We start from the raw sequence: 23,388 nt of genomic DNA on the forward strand, positions 1-23,388 counted from the left end.
GGAGACATGCCCCCGGTCCTCGGGTGGGTCGCCATTTGCAGAAAGCGGGTACAGATGAGATTTCTGCCAGTTCACCTGTACTTCTGTTTGGAATGTTGGGCTCCAGTATACGGATAGCCTGGAGGATATTCTGAGCTGTGTTCCAGGTGGGGATGAACCCTGCCTGGTTTGTGTGGACCAAGCGGGTCATATATAGGAGCAACCTTGTTGCTAGTATGCGACTTGAAACTTGTAATCCCAGTTCAGCATTGACAGGGGCCTGTAGGCTCTGCTGTCGTTAGCCGGTTTGCTGGGTTTTAGCATTGGAATTATCAGAGCTTCCCTTGTGGAATCAGGGAGGCATTTCACCTCTCGTGCCTTACCACATAGCTGCGCCAGTTTAGAGGCCAGTTCATCGATATACGCGGCATAGAATTCTATTGGGAATCCGTCTGTACCTGGGGTTTTTCCCCCTTGCCAGGTCCTTAATGGCTTCTCTGATTTCTGTTTCCTCTATTTCGCTTCCCAAAGTGTCCTTCTCTGCTTCATCAAGGCATAGGCGCGGAAGATGCCCAAGGAATGCTCGTTTTTCTTCCCCTTGTGTGACGCTTGTGTAGAGTGTTGTGTAGTATTCGAGGAAATTATGATTATTCTCGTCCTGATGGTATAGTCTGCACCCTGTGGACGTAATGATCTCTACGATGGGGGTCCCTCTTTTTGCAGGGTTGGCCAGCCATGCTAACAGTGCGCCTGTTTTATCCCTCTCCGCATGAGCCCTAATCATGTAATTTTTGTAGTCGAAACATCGGAGCCTCTCAGTGTGCTCTGCTACCTTCCCTCTGGCCTCGCCCCCCCTATAGCTCAGGGTGTTCCGGTCTTTGTTTTTCTAATGTACGTAACTCAGCTTCTGCTGTTGCGATCTCTCTTAGGAGTGTCTTACGAATTCCCATTGATGGAGCTATGCATCTCCTTCGGACTACTACATTAAATGCATCCTACATTATCTGGGGAGATGGGGCAGCAGCCACATTCTCCTCAAAATAGTTTTTGATGTGTCCCCTTACTTGTTCTCGGAAGGCTGCGTCTTCTAGGGACTCGGGTTTTAGGCACCAGGTTGGTATACACGTGTTAGTCTTTTCCCAGGCCAAATAGAGAAGAACAGGATTATGGTCAGATATTGTTCTCCCCAAATACTCTACTTCCCTGATTTGAGTATGTGCCTCAGGTGTGCAGAGAAAGGTATCGAAGCATACATGCAAGTCGTGCACTGCAGAGAAGGAGTAATCCCTGGTGCTCTCCAGGAGTCCAGCAGTCGCCATTCAGTCTGCCACTCCTGGAATTTTTTAGCTATGGTGTTCAATGGTGAGTTCCTCAGCGAGGGTGGGACCTGTTCAGCTCAGGGTTGGCTATGCAATTAAAATCCCCCTCAATCAATACCGCATGAAGTAGGTGAGGGGCCAAGGCCCTCGAGAGGTGATCCAGAAATGTGCTCTGATCCGTGTTCGGTGCGTATGTGTTTTTGAGCGCAATGTCCTGAAGTGTGCTGGTCTTTTGAAATGGGACCTCCGCCCTAATCCATATCAGGGTGTCCCGTACATACACAGAGTAAGTTGTGTAGTATACTTGGCCCCTCCACCTCCTCTGCAGTGCCGCCCCCTCAGCAGCTGTCAAGTGTGTTTCCTGCAGCATCACTATTTGGTCCCCCCTCCTCTGCAGGTAGGAGTATATCTTATGTTGTTTAGTCATGGTATGCATGCCCCTGGAGACCAATTTATAATGCTGCAAGTTCCCCATGAGGATCTAATGTTACAGGTCTGTCATTGTGCACCCACTTGCTATGCGTGTGACTTATAAATGCAGTGTTTTTCTTCAGGGCTTCTTGTCGGGTGGTGCCGTGGCCAGGTTCCCTTAAAACATCAAACAACAAACTCCCCTACCACAGGACAGGTGACAGAACAACCCCCCATCCAACAAATATCGTTCCTTATGGGTGCGTGAGATCAGAACCACAATGTGCAGGGCTCTTAGCTCCAGGCCCAACCCCATCCGGTTTCTTCAGGCCTCGGAGTCGCACATCTCATCGTATCTTGGGCTCTTTGCGTCGGGCCCCTCCATGAATGTTCCAGTTTCTTGCCATGATATCAAATGATGTCGTCAGATGTCCCTGGTGTCACCACTGGCATTTCCATGCTCAGTGCTGCCAAACTCTCGGATTCTGCTTCCGAGTCTGACCCCTGTCTTTCTCTTGTTGTCACCTCTTATTAGGGGCTGGCCTCTCCCCCGCTCAGCGATGCCACAGCAGCAGTAGCATGCTGTCTCTCTCTTTCGGCTTCCTCCAGGAAGGGTGCCACTCCACTGCGTTGAGGTCCTCTGGATCGTCGTCAGCTCCTGGGTCAAGTTCTCCAGGGCGCGCTCGTACCTGCAGACCCTTCTCGGTTATCCAGCCAATCTCTTGCGGCGTTCGAAATAATTTTGCCTTTCGTCCCTCCGCCACCCTCAGCGTGGCAGAGAATAGCATGACGTATGAAAGATTTAATGTTCGCAACTGTTTTTTGATCTCCAGGAAAGTGGCTCTCTGTTTTTGCACCTCACCGGAGAAATCTGGAAAAAATTCGGACTATATTGTTCTCTACTCTTAATTCTTTGCTTTTCCTAGCTTGGCCAAGGATGTGGTCGCGATCTTTGTAATGCAGTAGTCGTGCCACTACTGGCTGCGGCGGAGCCCGGGGAGGTCTTGCTGGTACTTTATGCGCTCTCTTGAAAGCGAAAAACCATGACAGGCCCTCTGGCACGACTTCAGTGCCTATCCAGTTCTCTAACTACTTAGTCAAATCTTTAAGTTCAACTTTCTCAGGCAGCCCCCCTATGCAGATTTTGTTTCTTCTTGACCTATTTTCGGCACGTGCCATCAGGGTCTCCACCTGCTTCTCCAGGGCGGACACGCGGTTACCCACTGCTGACATTGCTGGTTTGAGATCCTCCATGTCCCGCTCCATCGCGGTGACTGTCCCCTCCAGGCGTCGTTGGTCCTCTCGTAGCAAGCCCAAGTCCGTTGCCAGAGTGTCTATCTTAGACTCCAAAATCTCCCTAGAGGCCCAGATAGGGGTGCTGGTTGCGCAGTGCTAGTGTGCAATGACGTGGGGCAGTCGGGCTGCAATCTAGTGTCTCCTGCCATTTCTCTTTTCTTGTTGGGTTTACAAATTTTCAGCAGCTCGCCTCCATCCCGTCTCAGTGCTATGCTATCTTTCGCTTGGCGCTTCTGGGGTGCTCGTGCTGAGGCGTTGTACACCGCTGCTGTGGCCCACAGTTCGCAAGACCCTTGTTATAATCGTTCTCGGGAGAGGGGAACCCAGCTCCCCTGCAGCGTCCACCCCTTTCTGTGGCCAGTTCACCTGTCGCTGGTTCCTAGTGACCTGGAGGATAGGGGCAGTCCTCTCCTCTTTTATTCGCAGCTGGTGCCCCTCAATGCAGGGTTCGTTTGGCTGTCAGGGCCTAGTCAGCGGGCCCCGTCCGCCACCGTCCCCCATCAGGCCCGGAGGTATCTCTCCTGCAGCGGCCCCACCTGGGCCCCCGTGGGGGGGGCCCAGGTCGTGCCACTCACTGCACTCGCTCCTCCCTTGGGGGGTCAGATCCGCAAGTCCTCCCACCTAGGGTCTCAGCCGTCTCTCCCCATGCCCAGCGGGCCGCTTTCTTGTTTCAACCAATGTGGGGGGGGGGGCACCTTGCAGTCCTCCTCTGGTCCTCTTTGCAGTTTGCTGGCCGTACTCGCTCCGGTCTGATGGGGGCGGGGCCACCAGCCAAATCCACCCGGGCCCGTTTTACCTCAACAGGTCCAGGGCCACCTCTCCAAGGCTTCGCTCATCCGGGCCCCAAACCAAGCTCCCCAGACTGGTCCTGCGTCGCAAGTTACTTTTGCTTGTTTTGCTCACCGGTGGGCAGGGGGACCATGCATGATCCCTGCCTGACGGCCCAGGTCGCGCCCACCATTTTGTGAGCGAGCGGCCCCAGGTTCCTCTCCCTTCTGGGATGCTTCTGGGCCCGCTGCTGCACTTCTGTGCTCTTTTTCCCAGGTGCCAGCCCCCCCACTGGACATTGGGGGGGGTTATGGCTACTGGGGCTCCTAGGCCACTATGCTAGGATAGGCACAGAGGGGAGGTCCCGGGCCGGAGCTCCTCGCTTTTGCTCCTCATGCCATGGTCTCCAGGCCACGCCCCCGTATAATGAAACCATGACCTAGGAAACCTTAAATTCCCTAAGTCCTAAAGCCAGGATCAGGGATAATGGCCAGTCCCATACATCGCCATATGTTTTAACCATCCTTTAGGCTCACCCATATTAGATAGAAATTCCTGGGATTTTTACATTTCCTAGGTCCTGGTTCCAATAAACCCCCTCAAAAAGTACTCCCCGTAACCACAGAAATTTCTCTGGTGAATGTGGCATGGCGAGTGATGAAGCATGACCCGCAAAAGGGTGTGTGAGGCCATGTCTAAAAATATTTTGTGAGTTTGGTTGGTCCTTCACATATTGTGAGACATGACATGGTGAATGAAGAGTTCAGAGACAGTGGGCATTTCCCTATTAGAGAGCCCTTCAGTAAGTCATGTTTGCATTGTGCATTTGTTGTCCTCTAGAAAAGGGTCAACTTTATCTCTATCTTCCTGATCACTGTCAAGTGTGGCTGGGATAACCAGTATTGGAATGTAGCTTTTATAATCAAAATTAACATGAAATGTTTGCAAACTAATGTATAATGATGCCGCATAGAAAAAGTATTAATGTGCTTTTACTAGACGCGTGTTTGAAATGTGCCCACGGGGAGTGGTCACCAATGTATACAATGATAAATGAAATTGACTAATAATGGATTATTGATGTACTAATGTGTGATTTTGTATTAGCGTGAAGAGTTATATGTTAAGATTTTGCAGAAATTAATTACTAGGCCTTAGCATGAGTCGGGGCCTAGCTGCCCGTCTCATATTAAATGTGTTTTTCTAACGTGCAATGTGCTGACTTGCTGAAGGACATGTAGCGGTACTTTTCCAGAAGTTAGAAGATGTGTGTAACCATAGTAAATTCTTTCTCATGAGATCCGACTTGCTCAAGGAGACATTCAATGATAAATGCAAAAGTGCAAACTTGCAACAGTTACAAGGTCGCCTGAACTGGTAAAGACCATGGGACTACTGACTGAGCCTGCGAGAATAAAAGTTTGTACCTGACATTCTACCCGTTGGAGACGTCAATTACAGGAGCCAATAAACTAGGTGAGAACTGTTCTAAAATGACAATCCTAATGAGGTGACTACTCAATTATTGGTTGGAGATAATGATGCACCAAAATGTGACCAATTGGAAATTAGGAGACTGTACAACAAGATTGATATAACCCCGTGTCACAAGGAGAAATCAGCCATTACGTGCCATTCTGCTGTTCCCTAGCCACTTTGTCACTCTGCCTAAAGACTTCTTCAACCCATCCTTATCTTGTCTCGTCCGATTCATACTTTCCTCCTTATAAGGGAAGTGTCCCTCATTACCAGTCTTGCTGAACTTTGCTGCGTTTCCTGGCTGATGGCGAATCAACTGATGTCCTGAGGACGAAGACTGATTCTGTATGCTGACCCATTACGGAGGATAACTATATGATAATGAAATTGTAATTGTCTGTTTGCCTTTTCTTTCTAGGTACCAACTGCTTCCCTTTGATAGAGACCATAGTTAGATGTTTTCTAAATGTGTGTTGCTAAATTGTTTTGCATGAAGCCCAACATGCTAATGCTAATTCGAGGATAGTTAAGGGGTTCACTAAAACGGACGCAAATAGACAAATGACTGAATCTATGCTTTGTTGAATAATGCGCTAATGATACTCTGCTAATATTAATCCATGTTGACATCGTGCTTTGTTCTAATGTTCATGATCTTTGCTTTTATGAAATCTTATTTGAGTTGCCATTTTATAACTTTGTTGATGTGTTTTCTGGTATTGAGACTAATAAACTTGCTAGTAGAGTGTAATCAATAGGGAATAAATATCACAAATCTTACAAACTTTTGTGGGGTTATTCACGGCTGAAAGGTCATTGGGTGTTTCGTTTCCTAATAATGTAATTAACCAATTGAATTGATTTGCTATTGTGAATATTGATGAAGTTATTGATCTATTGTTTGGCATGTTTATTAGTTGTCTCATCCTAAGGTGTCTCCAATCAGGGTCAAAAGATTCATTGGCCTAAAACGAGTCCCAGTGTAAGTAAATTACCTAGGAAGGGACGCATTATCACCAGATGCAGAATACTCACACATCTTTGGCATAATTCACCGACTTGTTTCTATTTGAAACAGATCAAAAGTTAGTAACATTGCTAAACGCAAGTGCATTGGCACACCAGGCTCTTTTACGACACGTGTCACGAGCACTGGTGTCTGTAAATAGCCGATGAATGAGAAAACAGTGTTTACCTAACTGATAGATTGCTAAATAGTTTTGTCCGTAACAGGAAACAAGAACCTTCAAAACTTAAAAGTAACTCAAGCAGGATGGTAGCAGGATTGCTTCTTTGTCGCTAATAATGCAAATTCATGTTCACATCAGGGAAATTGTTTTAAAGTTGCAGTAATTCAACAGGGACGCCCAGGCTTTTAAAAAAACACAAACCTGTCTTTTTAAGGTTCCATGTCATGAATCCTAAAGTGCCACATAATTTGTCTTGATCTGTTGCGTACTTCTTGACCTTTATTATATGAGCATTTTTTATTGTAACCTAACAGTTTCTTTAGGGGACTTTGTTTTTTACGGTTCAAATTTATGTTGTCTGTGAAGCACGTAAACCATAACACGAGGGCTTCTAGACACTCTTTTGATATACATTAATCTTAGGAACGCACTACTGCTGCATTACCTCCCGTCCCTCCCTCGCCTTCCTTCTTAACCAATGAGGCCCCTTGCCTCCATTAGACCTCTGTCTCCTCTAAATAAAAACTCCCTCCGCCCCCTCCTCATCCTGTTCTTTTTTGTCTCCCCTGTGGACTTACCTCTTTGCTCCTCCACGGTGGGGCCTGGAGGTCTTCAGTGCTGGATCTCGGTGGGGTGTGGTGCTTCCTGCGGTGGTCTCCCGGCCTGGCGGAGTTCTTGTGGGGGAGCACAGCTCTCTCTGGAATGTTGCTTGCAGACGCTGTGATGATGTTGGGCGGTCCTACTGCGGCTGGGGCTGTGCTTCCGGTTTGACGTCTGTGCCGGACTGGGTGCGTCTATGGTTGTTGTGTATTGTGTTCCTGAGGTGGTAGGGACGGGTTTGCTCCCTGTTTGTGATTTTGCATCTGCACCTTGCTGGGTTGTTCCTCTCCCCGGCTCGTTGTCTCTGGATGCTGGTCTATCAGTGGGGGGGGGGGTGTGCCTCTCCTTGGGAGTGGTCTACTGGGTTGTGTCCCTGACTCTCCTGCTGGGTATTGGGGCTCTGTTCTGTGTGTGGCTGCTGTCCTTTCCTGCCTCTTACCTGTCGGAGCTTCTTCTGACACTTTCTCTCTCTTACAACTTCTTCGGAATTCAAGGTGTTCATTTAAAATGACACAAGTTCATTAACAAATGACAATGTGACCAAATGGCTTCCTTGTTGGCTTCCCTGCTGTGTGAGGAGCTCTGGGTGCTGATTTCCTGGCTGGGTGGCATTTCATGTCTTCTGAGTGACTGTGGTTTGTGCACTGCCTGTTTGTGCCGTGACGCAGTCCGGCGGGCCTGCTGCTTCCGGGTTGGCGCCTTGGTGGATCTCGGAGAGTCTCTGGAGCATGGTGGCTGGGCGGTTAGATGGGGTTGTGCCTGTGTTTCTTTTTTTATTGTACTGTGTGCTGGCCTGCTGGTTTGTGCTGTCACTTAGTCGCCTGCTGGTCCCGCTGCTTGTCCTGCTGCAGTCCCCTTTTGCCTCTTGCTTGGCTGCCACATTTCTGAGTGCTGTGGTGTCAGTGTGCTTCTGTGTCTTTTTTCCATCCGGGTGTCGCTTGCTCCCAGGTGAAGTCTTGCATTGCTGACGGTAGTACTATTGTATTCTCATCATTTCTCGAGACTCCTCTTCCTCGCGTTGTTCGCAAGCTCCTCCTGGTGGCTTTTTTTGCTGTGTATAGCCCTGGTGCCCATTTTTTCTGCATTATGGGGCCCCTGTTTTTTGCGTGTCTTTCTCAGGCATTGCAGGGATGTGGGCTGCTGGCAGTATATACGTTTTTATCCTGCAAGATGTGTGACTCATGGTTCCGGTCTCTGTACCTCGCAATGTCTGTTGTGGTTTCTGGTTCAGGTGTCTGTTGTCCTTTCCCTCCTGTGCCGTTTTCCGGAACCTTGGTGATTTCTTTCTTTCTTTCTTTCTTTAGTGGTACGACTGAGCTTGGGTTCCTTTCTTTCGTTTCTCTGCGGTCCTTCCCTCAGCTTCGGACTTGCACCTCCTGGGCCGCCTGCTTCCTGGCTTTGCCTTGGGGGTTGGCAGTTGCCTTATATGGCATTTGGATGGGGCTCAGGGGGTCGTCTGTGGCCTGGGGGTTCAGGTCCCCGATCCTGGTGCTGCAGCATGTGCGTTTCTGTCTCCCCTCACACTGCGTGTTGTGGGTTTTCTTACTGGGGTCTTTATGGTCCTTTCCCTTCTTTGCGGTGTGTCGGTTGCCTGTCCCCTGCTTTTCAGTGGAGCATACTGTCACCAGCTTTTGCCTCATTGGTGGTTCATTTTCACCACGTCTGCAGCGAGTCCCTCTCTGTGGTTTGGTTGGGTGCACCTCTTCTGTGGGCGTGGTGTTGCGCATTCTGGATATGATGGCTGGTGCCTTTCGGCATGACCTGATGGTCCTGTTGCAGATTTTGTGCCTGGATCATTGTGACTTCCTGCTTCTTTGGCCACCGTTTTGAGACACCCTCCACTGCTGGGGTGCTGCCCTTTGTTTCCTGCTTCTGGAGCCTGTGCGGGTGTTCTGTTATTTCTGGAGGCTGAGTTTGGGGGGGGGGGGCTCTGTTTTCCTGCCTTTCTCCACTTGCTGGGTTTTCAATGACCTTCTGGTTCCTGTTGGGCCATGGGCCTGTTGGTGGGGCAAGTTGTTGCTGTGCCTCCTTGTCATCGCTTTCTGCGGTGGTTGTGCCATTATTTTGGAGGGGGGGGGTTGCTCCTCTGGCCTCTATTTTTGTCTCCCTGCTAAGCTTGGCTGCCTTTGCTCCGGTGTGCGGTGCTCTCTTTGCTGCCACTTTTGTACTGTTCGCCACTGGTTTCAGGACTGCTACTGCTGGGATGCTGGTTCTGTCTGCTGGTCTTTCTCAGTGGCTTTGACGCTCTGCTTGGTCCTAGTCTTTTTGTTTACTGGTTGGGGCTTTTGGGGTGGCTGTTGTGTGCTCTGCTCTGTTGGCTGATCTGGTCCTGTCTGCGGGATTGTTGCCTCTGTTTTGCTGGGTGGCTTCCTTCTTCCCTGGGGCTCTGGCTGAGGCCTGGGAGTGCTTTTGTGGCTCGCTGTTCAGCGGTCCTGTGAGTTGCTACCTTGCTGTTTCTTTTGTTGTAAATCGGTGGCTCTAGGTGGGCGATTCCCTGCTCTGTTCACCGGGAGCTTCCTTCCATGTTTGCTTGCTTTGCCCTTTGCCTATGGGTCTGGTCATTGGGCCAGGATCTTGTGGTCCGTGGCTCTGATGTGGGCTTTGGTCCTGTTTCCCCTTCGATTGGCCATCTCCTGCCTCTGGGTTCAGTGGCAGTGGGGGTCTAGTTGGCCTTTCGGTTGACATTTGTGGTTTGTGGGCATTTGGGGCCTTTTGTGTGTTGCCTGTTTCTGGTCTCGAGATCAGGGCTTCTTACTTCATGTTTCTCTGTCTGTTGGTTTATGGGTCATTTTTGCCTGCCTGGGTTGGTGCTTGGGTTGGTCCCTGTTAGGTTCCATTCTCTTCTGCGCCTCGTCTGGGATGGTGTGCATTCTGTCCGTACTGCATCCATTTCTGTCTGGGTATTGTTTACGTTTGTGGGTCTGTGACCTCTCTGCCCCTGTCTTTTGCTGTTCCCTTTCTTCGGGCTCTCCTGGGTTTGGTTCTTTTGTGGCCTGGCCTGTGGGTTACGGTGGTGCTGGTATATTTTGCCCTGCTCCCCAGACTTTTCGTCCTCTTGGTCAATGGCAATGTGTTCCGGTGTTGGGCCTGCTTGTTTCTCTTCTGTTGGGCTCCTGCTTTTGTTTGTTCCTGGGGCTGTTTCTCTCCTGCTTCAGTGATGGCTGCGGACCTTATCCCTGTCCTTGGGGTCTGTTTTGGCCTTCCTGACATCTGTGTTGGTCCGGCCAATTCAGGTGCAGGGCTGTGTGTGGGGTTTGGTGTTTTTGTTTTGCCCTGTGGTGCACCCTTGGCATCTATCTTTCTATTCTTGCATGATTGGGGGGGTAGTCAGGTGTGGGCTCTTCCCTTCCTCAGTCTCCCCTCATCTTTTGGCTCTTCCTCTGGATGATTTGGGTGCTTGCCTTTGTTTCTGGTTTGGTGCATCCTTTCTCTGGTGGGGCTTTGCGGTTCATGTTGGTGACCTTTTTTTCCGGTTGCTTGGTTGTTCGTCCTTGGTTTATGGTGTTTGCTTTGCCGGGGACTTCTGCGGTTGGGGTTTGTTGGGCTACGCCTTAGGCTTCCCCGTCTATTTTTAGGTTTTTCCCTTTTCGGATTACTGAGTGGGACGGTTTTCTGTTGGGTCCACTGTTTAGGGCTCTCTCTCTTTCCTTTGGTTCTTCTCTGACTCAGTTGTCCATTTCTTTTTGCTTGCTACGCCTCAATGGTTGAGAAGGATGGCGAGGAAGGGACGACAGGTAATGCGTCATTACTTACTGTTAATGGCATTACTCCTAGTCCTACTCCCTCGTCTTTTTTCTAGTTCCCTCCCACCCTCCCGGTACGGATCAACGGAGTGTTTGCGTTTTCTTGTTTACATACAGGACGAGGAGGGGGTGGAGGGAGTTTTTATTTAGAGAAGGGGGTTCTATTGGAGGCAATGGGCCTCATTGATTAAGAAGGAAGGCGAGGGTGTAGGACTAGGAGTAATGCCATTAATGGTACGTAATGGACGCATTACACATCTGCTGCTGCTAACATTTTTGTTCACTAGGTGCTGTTATAACTGCAAACACCAAAATAAGGAGTTTACCAAGCAGAAGAACTTGGGAAGATTCAGAAAGGGGCTATAAAAATAATTAAAATAAAGCATCCAATGCATAAAAGTTCATCACTACGTGGGTTCAAGCAAACCATTATTACTATAACAAATGCATTAGAAAAAGACTGCTTCGTGTGACACATGATTTGGTTAATGACATCTCTTTGAAATGTACAGCCCCATTACTTCAGAAAAAACATTAATGAATTTAGACTGGAATTTCCAGAGTTTACAGTTCTGCTCATCTCATTGTGCCCATGTGTTTCATGGCTGGTAAAATAGCTCAGTGGTCTGAGTACCTCGTGTAAATGCTCTGTACAGGTTGAAATCATGGCGCTCTCTGTTTCCTATCCCTCCAGCGACGGTAAAATGAGCACTCTTGCCTCGCGAAGTGCTAAAAGATAATTCCTTGTCTTATCAGTACAATTTGAATGATCACTGACCAATGCAGATTTTGTCTGGTTCAGTGCAAGATGCCTGGTTGGTACATTTTCAAATACCTCACCAACTGTTTCTAGAGTACGTAATCTAATTAAAGACGATTGTATACGCTTTCAGTTCATTTAAAGGATGTAAGTCAATCAATGCCATTCTTTTGATAAGATTTCAGTAGTTTTCCATCTAGGAGTGTGACATTCGAATGGTAATTTAAGTACACAGATTATTTAAGGCAAAAGCTCAATAACTTTTTCTCATTTACTTCTTTGAAAAGGCCCTACTTGAGGTTGTCTAGACAAAAAAGATGTTAACCGCTACAGGACCCATGCAGACAACAGACGTATCCAAAGCCTCTGGGAGAGCTGAGAATAAACATATGGGCATCACCACCATCCAGTTTATTGTGAACATTGTCTGCTACTTGAAGTGTAGCTCTCGTGAAGCTTCATCATGGTTAAACGCTTGTTCGCAAGAGTAGGAAAACATTTTGGAAGCTCTGATGATTTGTTGAGGGAAAAGTCACAGAGAACTGTAGTTTTGTAATGAGTAGAAATCCTGATTTATTGCACAGTGGGTCTGCTCAAGACATTGTTCCACAGCTATTCCAGAATGCCTCATGTTTTTCAGTAAGGAGTTGTAGGCTAATTGTGAAATAATGGGTTGTTGGTTGACTGGGGTGTGAGCCCTGGTTCAGCAGCAACCACAGTCTTTGTCAGTGTAAGGCACAAACAAACCCCAAATTAACCTGTGCTCACCCGCTGGTAGCATGGCACTGAGCAGTCAGGCTTAACTTGAAGGTGATGTGTGAAGTATTTGCATAATACTTCAAACAGTAAAACAATGAAAACTCCGCACAAAAGGACCCCACATCAGGTTAGAAGACTAGAGATTAATGTGATAAATAAAACAAGACCCAAATGACAAAAGTAGAACTCAAGTTGTGAACTTTTAAAAAGAATAAACTGTAGAATAGCTCCTAAAAGCATAAAACGCTTACCGGGGATATCTTGTCACACCCGACCGGGACAAAGTCACAAGTTCATGGAGGTCGCAATGGAGCACGGGCTGGCTACAGGAATTTAATTAGGCCAGACAAGGTAGCTTAAATCCTGGTTGCAGAGTTTTGCATGGAGCTGCGTCTAAAATGCGGGGCACAGCCAAAGAGATGCGTCGGTACTAAGATCCAGTGAGGTTGGGGTGCAAGGTCCTGTTGCGTCATCATCGAGAATCCCATCAATTGGGCTTGCAATGCAAAGTCCAATGTAAGGGATGAAGCATGCTGCCAGGGATGTCGGCTCTGAGTAGCTGCTAGGCTGCGATACAGAGTCCAGCGTCGTTGTCAACGCTGCCATTGATGAGAGATGAAAGGACCTGGACCGTGAATGCGCCACGCCTTCAGGGTGATGTATCGGTCCTGAGGACTTCAGAGACGATGCAGCTCTTCGCATTGGGCCAAATCCACGCAGCAGCAGCATTGTGTTGGTTCTGCTTGAGGATGCGGCGATCTGTAGAGGAGATGCATTGGTTTTGCTCAAAGATGTGCGGCTCAGCAGAGGAGATGCGTTGGTGAGGCTGGCAAGCACCTTGGGCCTACTTACAAAAGCTCTGGACTGGGGTGTCACCACTGGACAAGGTAGACTTACAGATTGCAGAGTCCAGGTGAAAGTTTGTTGGAAGTCTGTTATGTCCCTGAGGCATCAGGTCGGGAGGCCAGCCAACTAGCCCTTGAAGTCACTCTGGGTTCTGGGTTCAGGAGATGCAGGCCCATTCCTTCTCACCCATCCAAGAGGGCAGCAGGTCAGCACATTAGGGCAGTAGTTCAGCAGAGTGGCGGTCATCTTAGCAGCACAGCCATCCTTCTTCCTGGCAGAGTATCTACAGATCCAGAAGTATACTGAAGTGGTGGTGTCTGAAGTCCATCTTTTATATCATGGTGCCCTCTGGGAGGTGGGAGAAACTTTTAGACGGTGGCATTGAAGTGCAAAAAGTTGCCTGCCTCCCCTGCCTCCAATCTAGGTTGGGTGACAATGAAGGTCATTAGGCTCTTTTGTGTCACACGTAACCTAAATCTGTGGCTGTGTAAGAGGAATACACAAAGCCCAACTGCCAGCTACACCAAGTCATGTGACCAGAGACCGGCTGCAGGCACCAAATGGCCAAGGCAAGAAATTGCCAACTTTCTAAAAATGGCATTTTCAGAACTGCAATTTAAAATTCGACTTCACCATAAATTATGATTTTACATAGTGATTCCAGAGACACCAAACATGAAAAGGTCATCTCTTCCCATTTGGATGTTACACTTGAAAGATGTAATAAGGCAACTCCAATGTTACATGTCCTCCCTATTAAATACACTGCACCCTGTTCTCTGGGCTGTCGTGGGCCTGTCCTAGGGGTGACTTATGTGCATAAAAAGGGACTGTTTGGGCCTGCCAAAAGGTTTATTTTGCCAGATAGAAATGGTAGTTTAAAAAAACACAGGTTCTCCAATGGCAGGCCTGAAACATGTTTAGAGGAGAGAGCAAAAGCACTTTAGCACTGGTTAACAGTGGTGAAGAGCATAGAATCTTTTGGCCAGCAACAATAAAGTCATCAAAAACAGGAGGTTTGAAGGCAAAATGTTAGGGGGAAACTATACCAACGATGCAAGGTCTAACACTAATCAAATACTAATCAATTTGATGGACTATTTGGGGATTTGCTAGGGAGGGACCTCATGCCTACTTGCCTGCCCCAAGCCACCTGATTAGTCATTGTGCCACCACACCAGAGTACGTTTTAGACACTTCTCTGTTATGTCCCTGCAGGAAGGGAAGAGGTGCCCCTGGTGAGGGTAGGAGCTGGGAACATTACCTCACTTGCATGAATGAGGACCTCAATGGTCATTTTTAGAAGTCATAAGATTCATGTGTTTCTGAGACACAGGATGTATTTATCAGGCTTTCAGAGGTCTGCGACATAAGTAAGAGTATGTTGCATAGAGAATGTGTAAATAAGTCACTTCGAGGGAGTACTGGGGAGCAAGTTGATAATGAGGGCTTCTGTGTCCCGATATCTAGACGGAGGCATGAAGGGGTCTCTTAGGGTTTGGTGGAGCAGCAGCCGTGGTGTAAATCAGCGGGCTCCCCACACCACCAAAACCACGGATCACCCTCTTCTTTAGAGGTGGGGGAATCATTAAACCTCCGATGGCACAAGCTCTGCTACCTACATCGTCAGAAACGGATGGTCACCATTCCATCTGCATACTTAGTTATGCCATCTGACGTTCATGTTTTCTGGCCGGGGCTACCAGACACGCAAAAAGAAAACAGTGTCCTTGTCCTTCAGGGTGAAAACTCCCTGTGCATAAGGGACATCTGAAACAAACCCCTGCTTCTGGGTCTGTAAATGTGGAGTTGGTTGCAGCAACATGGCACTAGGCTTAGTACCTCAAATGCTTCCCATGTATCAGTGGAAGTACTTTTGTCAGAAATGTACTGCTTGCAGCGGTGGCAAGCTCAAAATATAACAAAAGAGTTGCCCAGGGAGGTTGGAGGCAGGGCCCTATTCTACACATAAGACGCCAGACTAGTAACGTGGGCTCGTTTGGTTGCAGGTTAGTGCTAAACTCAAATATGGTGCCTGAAGGGGCAGGGAGTAGTTATTGCAAGTATGAGAAAATGAGGCCTAGATGCACCAAAATAATGGGCAATGTTGATTGAGGTAAAAAGGGGAGTTCCCCATCTTAATATCCCAAACATTCAAAACAAGCAGGACTTGTTTCTTACCCTAATTCAGTTTTTTTTTTTTAGCTCATTGGCAGTCAGCAGTAAATTTATACCTGCATGTAGACTAACTTGCACCAGTGAAAAGAATCATATGTGAAACATTACTCTGCGCCTATTGCATTTATAAATTGCCTACCTGTCTCCTATTTTTCATTTTCTACACAAACTATGTTTTAAGGCACTCTTGTAAACCTTTGTAAGCATGGATGCAAATGTTCATTCTTGGATGCCACCACAAAACTAACATATTTGAAGTGTGTGGTTCTACATTCCCATTAAGAATTATAAAAGGCTTGAATAGGAATACCTGCATCATAGTTGCTTTCATCACTCGCAGGTAAAGCACTACTCTTTTTGGCTGATGCTGTGTTGCCCACAGTGGATGTATTATTTTTCCCTTTGAAAGCATATAATAAAATGTTAGTTTACAGACAAGTCATGCTAACAACTTTAACAAAAGCTTACCTAATTCGAATGTATTTCTTAATATAGTGTCATGTCGTGTTCACTTAAGTAAGAAAGCAGTGCACGTTAAGGTAAATTTCACATTCGTAGGTTTACAACATTTAGCAGAGACCCTAAATCTTTCTTGAGGCGCCGAAATGATTAGGTAAATTAGGCTAAACATATGAACCACTATTGCTTCCACAAGAAACACATTATATCACCATTGGTATTTGTCTTAGCTCTATTACTGCATTGCCTCATTAGACCCTATTCCAAGAGAGATTTCCTGGATGAGAGCAATCTATCCTTAACCTAATTTCCAACAGCTTCCCTCTTAGTTGCTTGAGTCCTGTTTCCACCAAAATACACCAAAAATATGTTGAAGCCCTGTATCAGCGTCTCCCTTCCTATTAAGATGGAATGGTTTGGAGTCTCCAGCCAACATGTCATAAACCTTCAGGATCTGTCACTTCAGAAGCACAGATCTATCTCGTTTCTCTTCCCTTTTCTATGAACTTGTGACATTCATCGACTCTGTATTTTTGCCCTGGTCCTTGTGCTGTACAGTGACTAAAACAGAGAGGGCTTCATCAGTTGTCTCTACTGTTGAAACCTGAAATCTACACACCTGGATTCCTCTCATCACCTCTTGCTTTGCCTCACTCTTCTCACCCTTAAGTCCCAGAACCATACCCATTTATGGAGGTACTAGCTTCACATGTCCTAATTTTTCCTGCTATAGATTTATCTCTCAGCCTGACCCACAAACCTTTGTCGAAATATGAATGTTTGTTGCATTTTGTGTATACCTACCTGTCAGGTTTTGCCATCTACGCTGTTAAAAATCCCTTATACAGCTAGTCAACCATTTCATGGGCATTGTGTCTAATGATAGATACTCTGTTCACCAGGCCATTCATTGGATGGTACAAACAAGCCAGCCTACCACCTTTTGTCCAGTGGCATAGCTCAAATGGTGGACCCCCTTGCCGAATGGGCTGAGGGGCCCCAGAGTCTTGTATATCGTATAGATATTCATTGGACTTATGATGTATAGGGGACTCCCCGGCACCACAGCAGCCTTTCTTACTCCACTGCTTCTGTTACAGAGACATGAGAATCCATCCAGTCATGGCATTCAGGTAGAGGAGGATGCCACCAACTAGAGGCCACTGGACACTCTACGTCCTGATTGCAGACTCCGGACACTTCCATCTTGCTAGGCATCCACAGCCGACTGGCCACCTAACTTCTTTCAAAGCCTGAGAGAGGGAAAGTCTCGTGAAACGTAGGACAGTCAGATCGCTCTTTTAGTACCACCAACATTTTATCTAATCTGGTCCTCAGGTAAGGGACATTGATCCGTGGCGAGCCACTCTCTCTCTCTCTCTGCCCTTTTTAGCCAATAGTACAGAGGGTCAGATGGGAAAAGTAGGTGAACATCAAAGAAAAAAAGCTGACACTGACACTGCACATTAATCTCGAATTCTCGCCAAGAGACCTTGCCTCAGCCCCCTTAAGGTCATCAAATATACCAGACTCAGAGGCACACATATTTAAAGCACAGAGTGCTGCGAAGAAAAGTAGGACAAAGTTGTGGGAGCAAGCAGAGAAGCACAGGTAACCAAAGGCTACAGGGATGTTATAGTTAGGAAATAGAATTTAAAAAATGTAGAAATTCACTGAAAAAACCCAAAGGTTACAGGGACATTATAATTAGGTTCTGAATTTACTCATACAAAACCCTAGAAGTTCAGCAGTTATAGTTAGTTATTTCAAGTAACCAAAACTCGTGCCCTAATGTAACTGTAACTTGTGCCTTCTCCATGCACATTTTGTTTTTCATTAATTTCACTACTAATGCTTTATTTATATTTTAATAATGTTATAGAAGTTGTCATACGTGCTGTAATATCTGGGGTAACTAGCAATGCATGGCGAGGGCAAAAGTTATAGTTACCGTAGGGCGCAAGTTATGGTTACCTTAGGGCACGAGTTATAGTTACTTGAAATAACTCTAACTCTAATTGATGAATTTTTAAGGTTTTGTACAAGTAAATTCGGAACCTAACTATAACGTCACCGAATTTATGTTTTAAAAAAATTCTATTTCCTAACTATAACGTTCCTGTAAGCGCTGTTTTTTTCAGTGAATTTCTATGGATTTTTTAATGCATAGTAATTCAATTTGCTATACGTTAATCCAACCACTGCTGCGCACGCCCTTTGGCCTTCGACCGTGTGCAGCAGGTTTTGGCCACAAGGTCTGTCTCTCTCGGTGTGAGAATAGGTGTGAGAGGGTGTCTCTGGGTGTAAGAGTCTCTGTGAGTGGGTGTGTGTGTCTGTGAGTGAGTGGATGTGTGAGAGTCTAAGTGGGTCTATGAGCGGGTGCTCAAATGTCTGAGTGGGTCTGTGAGTAAGTGTATGAGTGTCTAAGTCTGAGTGGATCTGTGAGTGGGTGTATGCGTGCCTAAGTGAATCTGTGAGTGTGTGTAGGAGTCTCTAAATGGGTCTGTGAGTGTGTGAGTCTCTGAGTGGGTCTGTGAGTGGGTGTGTGAGTCCCTGAGTGGGTCTGTGAGTAGGTGCTTCTATGAGTGGGCACATGAGTGTCTGAGTAGTTCTATGAGTGGGTACATGAGTCTCTGAGTGGATCTTTGAGGGAGTGCATGAGTATCTGAGTGCGTCTGAGGGAGCGCATGAGTTTGAGTAGGTCTGTGAGTAAGTGCATAAACCTCTGAGTGGCTCTGTGAGTGGGTGCGTGAGCCTAAGTGGGTCTGTGAATGTGTGCGTGGGTGTCAGTAGCTGCGTGAGTGACTCGACCACAAAGGAACCGCACCTGCCCGTTTATCTAACAAGAGTCTACAGTTTTGCACAAAATGTCTTCTCAACTGAACTACTTTCTGTTGATTAGTTAGTAAGTACTGTGTAATGTACCATGAGGAAATGTCTCCAGGCAACCTTGTGTGCGTTTAGCAATGTGATTGTTCCTTGTGCGTCTTTCTCTAGAATTCTGTGATAACATGAATCCTGCTATAGAGAGGCCAACGAGACTGCAAAGACGTACAGCTCCACCAATCCAGGGTCTGTCCTCTTATCTATTTGACAAAACTGCTTCTTTGTTTTATGGAGAAGTCCTCATATTCTTCAGCATCAGGACCGCACCAACAAAATAGTCAGGAAATGGACTGGGAGGCCTCTTAATAAGCTGTACATCATTCTGGAAAAAGGCAGGGAGACCTTTGCATACTACCAAGGTAGACAGTGCAGGGCCAAGCGCACGGAGCTTTGAGATGATTTGCACATCTCTGCCCTTCATTTAATAGGGGAGGGTCGCCGGTCAGCCCCTCTCGCTGGGCTGATTTTGGCCCCGGGCAGCCCATCCCCCGGTACCAAGCCATAAATAAATGGAGGAAGGGGGCTGTGCGGCCCCTCTCCCTGGGCGGTTTCAGCCCAAGGGACCCCATCCTCCCGGGGCCCAGCCATAAATAAATGGAGGGGCTTTGAGGCCCCCCACCCTGGGCTGATCCTGGCCCCAGAGACCCATGCCCTGGCCTTCACTAAATAGAGGAGAGGGGCTGTGGAGCCCCTCTCCTTGGGCCGATTTTGGCCCAGGGACCCCTTCTCCCATCACCTAGCCACAAATAAATGGAGGAGTGGGGCTGTGTGGCCACCCCCTCCCTGGGCCAAATTTGGCCCCAGGGGCCCCATCCCATGGGGCCTGGCCTTTACTCAATAGGGGAAGGGGGTCGCGCAGCCCCTCTCCCTGTTCCAATAACGGCCAGGGGAACCCATCCTCCGTGGCCCAGCCATAAATAAATGGAGGTGGGGGCTTTGTGGCCCCTCCTTCCCGGGCTGATCTTGGCCCCGGGAACCCAATCCCTTGCGGCCCAGGTTTCACTAAATAGTGGAGGGGACTGGATAGCCCCCCCTCCCTGGGCTGATCTTATCCTGGGGGGCCCCATCCACTGGGGCCCGGCCATGTCTCTTGGGTGCCTCTCAGCGCACCCAGTATGCAATGGGACCATGGAAGAACCTCAAGGCCCCTGTGGTTCCAACTGGGTCTCCGCCTCCTGAGGGATTTGGCATTGCTCTTCCACACAGGAAGCTGCTCAAAATGCATTTGTGCAAGAGAAATAGCTTCATCTCTTTCCCTGCCTGCATCTCTGTGGGCAGGGAGAGAGATGAAACCTCTGCTTCCAGTGGGCGAGAGCACTTTAAACAGCTCTTGCCCGCTAGAAGCATAGTGTTTGCTCTGACTTAGTGGGAGCTGTCAAAGCTCCCACCAAGTCAGAGCAAACAGCCGTGTCCTGGGGTGGGTATCCTGGGGCATAGCAGGTGCTAACCCTAGGGGTGGCAGTCCCCAGGGCCATTATTGGCTCCATGAGGGGAGGCCATGTGGTCCCCCTCCAACCCTTAATTTGGCCCCCTGTGAGGTGGTGGTCCCTAGACCCGGGGTTCCGCAACGGACCCCCTTCATCACGTTATTTCAGCCCTGGGGATTTAGTGTTGCCCTGGGCTGTGGGGGGTGCATGCCCCCCCCCCTTAATTGCAATCAATTGCCCCAGGGAGGTGGCGGTCCCCGGGGCTCTGGGGAAGGCTGTACAGGCCTCCCCCATTACAAATACACATTTTGCCCCGGGGAGATGGTGGGTGAGGGGCACAAGCCCCCCCATATTTTAACATCATCACCCCAGGGAGGTGGTGGTCCCCAGGGCTAATATAAGCCTATGAGGGGGGAGCCTGTGTGACCCCCTCCTTTTTTAAGCCCCCAATTCCCCCAGGAACTGGCCCATCTGGGGCAAAACTCAAAATCTCACAAAATCTTCAGAATGTTTACAAGATTAAATTTAAAAAATTTTAGTTTAGCCCCAGCAGGGTCCGTGAGGGACACTTAGACAAGGCTAGGGGCTCAGGGTGGCCCTATCCTGGCCCCTTTTTTAACTTTTTTTGCGGCACTCTGGTGAAGCCGAGTCCCAAGACAGCTACCAGCACTTCCTTGCATGGGGACAGTTGGATCCACAGAGGATCTGCATGCCTAGACATCTATATTTTTTGCCCTGCAATATCTCCGAAACTACTGAATGGATTTACACCAAATCACAATAACCACAATCTGTTAAAGAATATCTAGCTTCCTGCCAAATTTGGTGTAATTCCGTTCAGCAGATTGGGCTGCAGACATGTCTAAAGACTCTATGGAAACATGAATGGAGAAAATGTGTTTTGGGACTCCACCTTTTTCTCGGTCCCCGCTTGACAGATCATCCCGAAACTTTCAAGAGGGCAACTGGACCCACTGAAGTATAAGGTTTGAAAAGTTTGTGAAGATTCATCCTATGCAAACTAGGACTGTCAGTGGGGGGAAGGAGGGCTTGTGTGTGTGTGTGTGTCTGAGTGTGTGTCTGTGTGTGTGTGCGTGTGATACACTTCTCCCCTTCCGGAGAATGACCCAATTCTGATAGGCATTCTTGCAGCACACAGCGTGGTCTCCAGCTGAGGGCCTATCAACTACGACCCACCCACTTCCCTCCAATACACATTGTGAATAGAGAAGTGTTTCAGTAGCATATGGATGGGTGTAGGTGTAAAGCTGGTTGGATGCAAGGCCTCCTGGAAGGATGAATAAATGGGTGTGGGTGGATCATGGTTTGTGGACGGTTGAATGTATAGGCATGGGTAGATGTGTATGGATTTATGTTTGCTGATAGGATAAACAGGAGTGCATATGTGGATATCTGTGGGTAGAAATATAAATGGATTCATGACTGTGGACAAATGGGAGTGGATGACAATGAGTTTCAACTATCTGGAGACTTACTTTTAAAGCATTCATCAAAAATTCACCCTCATGTATTCATCAATTTGAATGTGCATCCACATCCATGCATTGAACCATCTGTAGACCCACAGTCACGGACAACCTGGAATATATAGTTGAGAAAATAGTCCTTCTTTTTTGTTTGCATGGTCATTTCGTTTTTGGGCTCTGCCTTTCTGTCTTGGATGATCACCTGCAACTATAATGATCTTCTTGGAAGACCTATATATTCCTGATTCTATTTCAGTGGTGCACTGGGACCAGGGTTTTGGTGTGCATAAGCCCCACAATGGGTGATGGAGTATATGGAACTTACACCTCAAACATTTTACTAAAGTCTTTTACACTATTCAGGCTCCAAAGCCATAGTCAGACAGTCCGTTTTAGGGTTCAAAATAGCAGTACGGATTTCAGATAAGAAAAAAATACAAGGTGAACCAAAGGTCACTTACTTGCTTTGCATCTAGGAAGAATAAAGAGTGGAAATGCTAGGATGAAGATCAGCAAGAGTATCACTGTCACAATGACTGGGCAGATTACCAGCCACATTGAAGATGGATCCTTTACTGTCAAAAGAAGGAAACATTGTCAGTTACTATATTTTATTTTGGTTTAGGTATTGTAGCTCTATCTTATACCACAGAGCCAACTGAACAAATATCTATGGTCTGAACGTAATTTCTGAAAAAGCCTGAGAAGAAGCATGCTCTTTTGTTGCCCATTTTACTGACTATCCTATGTTTTCTTGTCAGGTCGTTAAGTTGCACATAATTCACTCACAAGGCTCAATGGACAACGTTTCTGGTTCTTGGGTTCTGAAGGATCACTGAAGGAGTCAACTTGGTTCCAAAACTCCTTGTCATTTTAGGCTTTAATTTTAAATCCCAATACTTATTAAATATGTATTTAGAAGCAAAATCAAATTTACTGTTTTTATTCATCTCACATTTATGGCAGCTGTTACTATTATCTGATGAGTGAAACATCTTTGAGATGGTCATGTGCAAGTGGAATTCACAAAAATGTTCTCAAGATTTTTTAAGCTTCTTAATATTTGTACCAGTACAAATCATTGTGGATACGATTCGAAACAGCCAGTGGAAACCTGAGATGTTGTGGCTATCTTTTCAATTGGTTCAAAATCTATTAGCTCTGAATCAAGCACATTGTGTTTTACAGATAATGCAAGGCAATTATTTGCAATGTGGGCCCATCTTGCCTAAAAAGGTATACAATAATCTTGATGCGCACATAATTCACAAGTAACCAATTTTGATTTGGTGCAGAAAATGGCAACATGTGGCAAAACCATATATATATTTAACATTGAGCAGGTGTACCATAGGTCCGGTCACAATGCAGTCATGTTTTTGCATAGCAACTGCTTTGAGACCTGACCTTCATTAAGTGATCTGACTTACTTTTTTATTACAACCCCTGTCTCTTATAAAGGGAAAGGTCCAGCAGTGAAAAGATTATATAGGCATTTGGTTGATTGCATTTGGAGGAGCATACAGCAGTGTTCTGGATCTACCTGGCTTAAGACAATTCTAGGTCTGTCTTAAACCAGGAAATTTTCTTTGTGAATCTGGCCATGACCTTTTCCATTCAGCAGGTTCTTAGATCCCTAGTTAACAACATTACACAAACTCAGGGATACCTCGTTTGAAGGAATATAGTGTACCTATAAAACTGTATAGTTAGTCACTGATCACTCTTATCTAGGAAATGGGAATAGGAAATGATGAAAAGATAACTTATTAAAAATAATAAGAAAAATCTGTATTTTTTC

General features: G+C 47.1%; 1 protein-coding gene across 6 annotated transcripts in view; it reads right to left on the reverse strand.

Annotated features, from left to right (window-relative positions):
- The window catches only part of MILR1 (mast cell immunoglobulin like receptor 1), a 305,761-nt gene that overhangs the window by 102,251 nt on the left and 180,122 nt on the right, over positions 1-23,388 (reverse strand). For 4 of the 6 annotated variants that reach the window (XM_069199927.1, XM_069199928.1, XM_069199930.1 and 1 more), the window contains 2 exons: positions 22,049-22,162; positions 15,639-15,728 (listed from right to left, as the gene is read on the reverse strand). In XM_069199927.1, the coding sequence (XP_069056028.1) occupies positions 15,639-15,728; positions 22,049-22,162 (204 nt within the window). Of the gene's footprint in view, positions 1-7,020; positions 8,589-15,638; positions 15,729-22,048; positions 22,163-23,388 lie in introns of those variants that run through there. The other 2 variants (XR_011194184.1, XM_069199929.1) reach the window with 2 other exon arrangements.

Source organism: Pleurodeles waltl, chromosome 7, assembly GCF_031143425.1.
Source record: "Pleurodeles waltl isolate 20211129_DDA chromosome 7, aPleWal1.hap1.20221129, whole genome shotgun sequence".
Classification (NCBI taxonomy): domain Eukaryota; kingdom Metazoa; phylum Chordata; class Amphibia; order Caudata; family Salamandridae; genus Pleurodeles; species Pleurodeles waltl.